This window comes from Limulus polyphemus, unplaced genomic scaffold, assembly GCF_000517525.1.
Source record: "Limulus polyphemus unplaced genomic scaffold, Limulus_polyphemus-2.1.2 Scaffold1279, whole genome shotgun sequence".
Lineage (NCBI taxonomy): Eukaryota > Metazoa > Arthropoda > Merostomata > Xiphosura > Limulidae > Limulus > Limulus polyphemus.
In genome coordinates this window covers 220,553-228,103 of record NW_013666889.1, presented here as the reverse complement: position 1 = coordinate 228,103, position 7,551 = coordinate 220,553, and the positions used below count along the sequence as shown (strand labels likewise).

Here is a 7,551-nt window from a genome sequence, read left to right as displayed (position 1 = left end):
GTTTAATGACTCACAAGTTTAATAACTAACAAGTTTAATGACTCACAAGTTTAATAACTTACAAGTTTTTCTTTATAATTTTTTCTTTACAAACATGGAAATAACTGTCTATTTTAGCTCCAGATCTGGGACACTGCAGGACAAGAAAGATTTCGTTCCATCACACAAAGTTACTACCGCAGTGCTCATGCTTTGATTCTAGTATATGACATTAGCACGCAGCCAACTTTTGACTGTTTACCTGGGTGGCTGAGAGAGATCGAGCAGTATGCAAACCCAAGAGTTCTACGAGTCTTAGTTGGTAAGGTATCCTACCGAACTGTACCTTTTTACAGAAAAAATAAGTTAATAATAAGTTTTAGTTGGTAAGGTATCCTACCTAACTGTACCTTTTTACAGAAAAAATAAGTTAATAATTTTTGTAGGTAACTCTAAGTCCTTTAGTTAATATGTTTAGTGAAGGAATCGATCATTAAGTAAATATAATGGTGTTAGAATTGAGACTGAATGATCATGGGTTAAACAGGTATTTGTAATTAGTTGTAACATGTTGAAATAACTGATGACTAAACTACTCTTAAAGTTATGTTTATGATAGTTATGTGAATAAAGTTGCCCGAAAACTGTAATTAAAACACATCAAGCCCAGCAAATCAGACTGCATTTAAGTTCTTTATTAAGTCAGAGCTGACATGGTGTACTGCCCTAGTTTTTTTATTACGGAGTTTAGACCACGGATGAGATTAACAGTATCATTCTTGTACAATTTACAAGCTTAAACTTCCGTTTTGGGTGTTGATAATCAATGGATCGGTTTGACGAATTTGTTGGCTAGTTCAATACCCATACTAATTCACAACTAATTTGTTCAACACCCAATCTATAGGGCAAATTTTCCATAGTCATGAAACTTAATTTTAAAACTGAAGTCAGAAACAAAATATGCCCAAAAAAAAAAAAAACACACACGAACAAGGTGTAGAAATATGTCAGTTGTCTTAGAATTATGTTTTGGTGAGGACCAAAATTTTATGTCAAAAAGATATCGTTACTTAACTAGCATATTTTATAAATAGTTTTTTCTTAATGATATAACTAATATTGCATTAATTTTAAAACAACTGAACCATAACGTTGTAGCCTAACAATACAGTTTCTAAGGTTTACATTTCCCTGTGTCTTGAATTGTCAGTTGATTCTCTTACTTTTGCACTGAATTTATCGAAATTATGATTATTTTTATTTTACCAATTTACCTTCAAATTAAAATTTTTAGCATTTTTTAAAAAACATTTAGTGTAATAATATATTACGTTTATTCTGTATTTCATTGTGTCATAACTTACACGTGTGTGTGTGTGTTAAAACTAGTGTCAAAGAAATTCAAGATTGCAAAGTTTGCTCTTTGAACATTGGCCAAGAACTATCAAATAACAAGTAGATCAAGCATAATTTCACCTGTTTGAATAGCAAGCAAGAAAGACTATTACAGACTAGTACTTAATTTATAGTATCAGTGTAACATTTCGGTGCACAAGAATCCATTTTTATCCCATTAGAAAATCTGTGACGGTTTAGGAGATCACAGTTTTTAATTTAGATATTTTTGTCTTTTCTTTGTTAATGTTTTTATTTTTAAATAAGCTGTTCTTAATATATTTTATTGAAATACACTGTTATAAGCTCTAATTTTAATGTTTTAATTCACATGTTATAGAGGGTGCATGATATTAAGACCAAGTAAGTTTGTGGGAGTAGGCCTAGAAAATTCTAAATTTGATGACACAAAAATCTAGTAAGTTTGGAGAGTATTGAGAGGTGAGGCTAGATTTTAAATATGAGGGTCAGTATTTTGCTTTAAGGAATGAGTATTGAGTGGTCAATACTCAATTATTGGTCAATTTATTGGGTATTAGTTTCATGAAGCATTTAGTAAATTATTGAAATCATTAGGTATTGAGTTTATTCAGCTATATCATTCAATTAATCATGGAATTATACAAGTAAGTTTATTTTTATGTTGTACCAATTAGTGAGGCATTTCCATTTGAATATTATTTGTAAACTTAGGCCTAATGTTTAAAGAAAAAAGTTACATTGAATTATTTTCACTAGATAATTGAATAGAACTTGCAAGTGGAAGTAAACAAACAATACACACAATATTTAATACTTAAAACAAGTATTAAATAATTAGAATATGACAACATATATCGAGAAGAAAACATTTTGTTCGACATAAAAATTGCATGTCCCTTAATTTATTTTCTCCCAGTACAGAGATCTGTTGTTATTGTATTGTTGCGTCAGCAGTCACATGACTACAGTGACGCAACGTTTCTAGAATTATCATGTACTTTGGCGAATGCTCTAGTATTTACTAGTAGGGTAGGCTGGTATATAAAAGAGGGGAATGTAATGTGTGGATAGTCAGTGAGTAATTGAACTGCAGTCAGAAGTATTATTGATGTTCGTTTGTTTAGCGCGATTGTTGAAATTCAGTGTATCGGTAAAGTTATATTCGGAAAGAATAAACCAGTTTTATTAAGTAAAGACGTGTTTTGGTAAAATTTCGTCGGAACGAAGTTACGGAAAAATCAATTAACGAAACGGAGACGTAACAGTATGTTTAACATCTCTTAACTTTGCAAGTAACACAACCTAAGTTATTTCTAAATGTCTACAATTTTAGTTCCGAGCAAGACGCGCAATATTAATTTCTTTGTATTTTCAGGAAACAAAATTGACAGAGAAGACCGAGAAGTCCCAAGTGTTATAGGAGAAGATTTCGCTACAGCTAATGATATGTATTTCATCGAAACATCGGCAAAGGAAGCGGACAATGTAGACAAACTGTTTATGGAAATAGCTGCTCAACTTACCCGTGAAGCAGTAATGTCCAGTTCTCACTACAATGGCTGCTCTACCGAAGTTCCGTCAACATTAAACGAATCTCAAGAAAGGAGTGAACATCAGTGTTGCAAGTTTTCGTGAAATTTTTAATTTTTTTCTTAACACGAAGAAGTTCTGAATAGCCTTACTTTCCACAGTATTACTAAGAATTTCTACCACAAAAAGAAAAAAAAACGTGCTTCCAGTCCAGAATATATATATATACTAAAGGTTTTTCCTTTTTTTTTCTCTCTCTCTCTCTTCAAGGGCAATTATTGAGAGCATGATAAAAAAGCTGAACTTTTGTTTCTTAAAAAATTTTACACACTGTATTTCTCTTGTGTTTTAGTGGCATAAATGATCTCGTAACAAAAAGTTTTGGAAATAGATTGTTGTAAGTATCGCAGTCGCTATGAGAAAATATTTATAAAGGTCGCAGACTAACTGTAAATTTCAATTTCTGGGAAGATTAAGAAAGTGTTAACAGTTCTAATTTTCAGTAGAAACTTTGAACAATATGTACAACAAGTCATATAAGATTGTCTAGATGTGAGTTTTGGGAGGTTGAAAAACATGCTGAGTGTTGACATTCCTAATTTTGTCAAATTCACGGGAGGTTCCTGTAAGACTATCGGAAGCTTATGACGTGACAGTTTGTATATTGGAAATTAATTTATTATCATTACATTTTTGTTGTTACATACCTTTATTTCTTGTGCACAATATTTTTTTTTGCGAGAAGTAAAGAAGACACGGCATACTTTTTTACCGTTATTATTTGATTAATATAAAAACTTAATGCATCTGTATACAGAAAACAGACGATAGGAAGAGAGCGTTTTAAAGCGTTGTAGCTTTAAATATGAGAAAAATAAGCACGCATTTCATGGATTTTTTTTATTGCTGGTGCAGCGTAGTAGATGGACAGATATTTTAATTAACTGTGTTGTGTTTCCATATTTTGACTGTTATTTGTCAGAAATATGTAAGTCGTGTAAATCCTGAATGATGAGTATATTGGGGTGATGATAAAGTGATTTCAAGTCGTCCTTTAGGCTTAGTAAAAAGACTCGCGAGCAAACTTACTAGTCTCTGATTTATATCAGAAATTATTTTATGTGTTAGTTAATTAACATTAAATGTTTAAGTTTATTCAGGGTAGTATATTATAACTTGTAAAAAAATTGTTTTTAAAAATTTACATATTTTACTATTTTATAAAGTACAGTACACAAATATATTTTTCCTTGACAAGAGGGTTGCCAACTTGAAACTGGAATTTCTGGGCAAATGGGGATGACTGAGAGGAGGTGATCCCCCAGACCTCTCATTAAAAGAATTATGATTAATTGAAATTAATCAATTGTAATATTTTTTGTTTTATAATTACAATATGTGAGACTACTATTTGGTTTAACTAAGACTAATTAATTCAACAATTTTCATCAATTGATAGACCTATGCTCAACAGAAATGCCAGATGATAGAAAACATTACTGTTTTGTAATATTTAAGCAAAATTGGACAAGTTTAACTAAATAATAAAAACAAAAAATTGGTTCTCAAAAGTGAAATAAGATGTAACATCAACAAAAGAATGCCTTAGGGGCATTCTTTTGTTGATGTTATAGGAACACCAACAAAAGAATGCCCCTGGAATAGACCACAGTGGAGACTAGTATTATTACAGAATTGAGGAAAAAACAAAGACAATTGTATGTTTCACAAATACTTTATTTATTAATGACCATTGTTTGGGCAGTAACGGCATCATCAGGTACGAACTTAGCTGGTTCGTAAATAGGTTTATATATGTTTAAACAAAGTAATCTTGACCTTCACCTTGAGACAAGTAGGGTGAGAAGTGGGGAGGAGCTTAAGTTGGTTTGGTCATTTAGAACTTTTTCTGGATATGTTTTGAGACTCCTATTTATTTCTAAAACTTCCAGGATATTTATTGTTCTTTAATTCTCGTTTCTATGGGATGTCCTGTTTGACCTACATATACGTTAATGCAGTCTCGATACATTTATTGGTAAACACCACTGTTGCTGTTACTTTTTGATTTTGTCTTTGTTGTTGCATGACAGTTTGCATTGATTGTTTGTACGTTTGAAGGCTGGTGTGTAGATTTCTTTGTTCAGTGTGTTATGTATTTTGTGAGAAGGTTTTCCAATGTAGCTCACCCTAAACCATTTATTTTTGTTGTTGTTTGGTACAGTATGTGGACAATGATTTTAAGTTTATGGCTGTTAATATTTTAAACAACAATGTGTCAATTAACTTTGTTGTATAACCCTTGTTGACAGTAATTTGTTTTGTTGTTTTTAATTCTGTTTAATAATCATCAGATGACAAGGGTGCAGTGATAAGCCTGTGTAACAAACTATGAAACACGACAAGTTTGTGAGATATTGGATGTCTTGAAGAAGCAAGTATGATGGTGTCACTATACGTCAATTTTCTGTAGATTTTAAAGGAATATTTGCCATTATTTATTTCAAAAAAATTAATGTTTCCGTTTTCACCAAATTCCATAGTAAATTTGTTTTGTAAACTTAGAAGAGTTACATGATTTATTAAGTTGATGTTTGGAGCCTGTCCAAAGACAAATCACATCATCAACATATTAATATTTGGCATGTTTTGTATAATTTCTTTTCATCACCAAGCAATTTTGTCACTAAATTATCCATGAAAACTTCTACAAGCGAAGGACAGAGGAGGGAACCCGTGGCTAACCCGTCATTCTGTTTATATATTTGGTCATTAAATTTGAAGTGGTTATTATTGTTCTTAAATCCTGGGTTTATTTTTCTTTATCCATTAAATCTTTAACAGCTTGTTTACATTCGATAACAAGTATGCTGGTGAAAAGACTACAAACGGCAAAGGAAACAGTTTTGGTATCGTTATATTTTTGATTTTTTCTACAAGCTCCAGAGAGTTTTTTTATACTAAACGTACGTTTAAAACCAGTTAGATTTTAGAAAATATTATGAGCCTTTTGTAAGCGGGAGCATTAGTATAGGAAACAACAGGTCTGATAGGGATGTTCATTTTGTGTGGTTTAAGAAGTCTGTACAGACGTGGTGGGCAAGGGTTCATAATCCCTAATGACTTAGCTTTGAGTTTGTTAAGTAGGCTTTTGCTATTGTTCAACAAAGATTTAACATTGTTGTTAAATGTTTTGGTTGGCTCTGTGTTTAGGAGTGCGAAACTGTTAGAATCAAGGAAGTCGTTAAGCATAAAAAAATAACAACAATAAACACATTTCTGTTACCTTTTGTAATATAATGCTAAGGTGTATGAATTTCTTCTAATTTGTCCTCCAGTGGCACAGCAGTAACTTCACTGACTTATAACACTAAAAACTGGGCTTAAATACCTGTGGTGAGCACAGCACAGATAGTCCATTGTGTAGCTTTGTGCTTAACTACAAAAAAAAAAAGCTTCTGTCCTCCGAACTGGTAGTAAAATCCGTACAGTTCTAATAAAGTCCATATAGTTGGTAACCCTACCTGGCAATAATAAAATATATATATAAGTAATATATGTTTAAGTATCACAGTGTTTTTACTTCTTTGTTGTTGTTTTTTTTTATGTGTTTCTACAATCTGCATTTTCCGTACATTATGTTTTAGTTAAAAGTTATAGCAGTTATTTGCATATTACCGACACACAGTTAAAGTTCTGTAATACATGTTTGTAACAAACAAGATTTTTGGGTCTTTTACAAGTAGTAATGATGAAGCTGTAATAATCATTTTGTTAATGTCAGCTTAAAAGTTTTATAGTTACGAAGGCAAATTTTGTATCAAAATATAGACAATAATTTCATCAAATTCGATGTTAAATTAATATGTTTAAAAAAAACTTGTTTTTTTATATACCGTAATGTGTTTTGATATATTTATGATTATCGTAGACTTTCTGTAACATGATGCACATAGAGTTGTAAAGAAAGCTGTTTTAAAACTACACAAAACTCGAAAGGAATTCTTGTCAGCTATAAAAACACATTTCTGTTTGAAAGATATGACATGAGAGGTAATGGAAAATTTGTATGACGAACTGTTTCTTCTTCTTCTGGAGAACTTATAATGCTAAATTTGGGGTTTGATCCCTATGGTGAGCACAGCTAAAAATAGCACATTGTGCAGCTTCGTGCTTGAAGATGTAAAAACCTTTTGATTTGCCTTGTGTTAATCTGTATGATTTGCGTGTATATTTATTTATTCAAATGCTGTGGATTTTAAAAGGATTTGAACTTGTATTTCTTTTCTTTAAGTAGAGTGACTGTTTTTATTTTTTTCTGCCACCATTAGTGGAAGGGAAATGAGCATTATTAATTTGCATGTTTTGCCGTGTGCTTGGGAGTCTGTGAACAGTAGAGGATTTAGTGTGTATAACATTTTCAGGTTTGTGTAAAGTTATTTATTATGTTTTAAAGCACCGGAGAGGTAAAGTATCTCCAAAGAATTGATAAAAAATGAGAAAACATTTGAACAGACAAATCAGGTAAAGAATATTGTACAACCAGGCAAAGGTACTCGTGAAAGAAACAAAATCTGTAACTGCTTTCAACGGTTCTAAGTGTAAAGCTGTGAAAGAAATACTTATGTCGTAGAAACTTAAAGTGAAATTGATGAACATAAT

At 31.4% G+C, this 7,551-nt stretch overlaps 1 protein-coding gene across 1 annotated transcript in view; it reads left to right on the top strand.

The window, feature by feature from the left end:
* Positions 1–4,067, top strand: part of LOC106462911 (ras-related protein Rab-30-like) — a 13,238-nt gene extending 9,171 nt beyond the window's left edge. Inside the window, exons 4-5 of the mRNA XM_013922879.2 lie at positions 118–301; positions 2,735–4,067. Coding sequence (XP_013778333.1) covers positions 118–301; positions 2,735–2,994 — 444 coding nt within the window. The 3' untranslated portion in view covers positions 2,995–4,067. The remainder of the gene's footprint in view (positions 1–117; positions 302–2,734) is intronic.
* Positions 4,068–7,551: the final 3,484 nt, after the last annotated feature.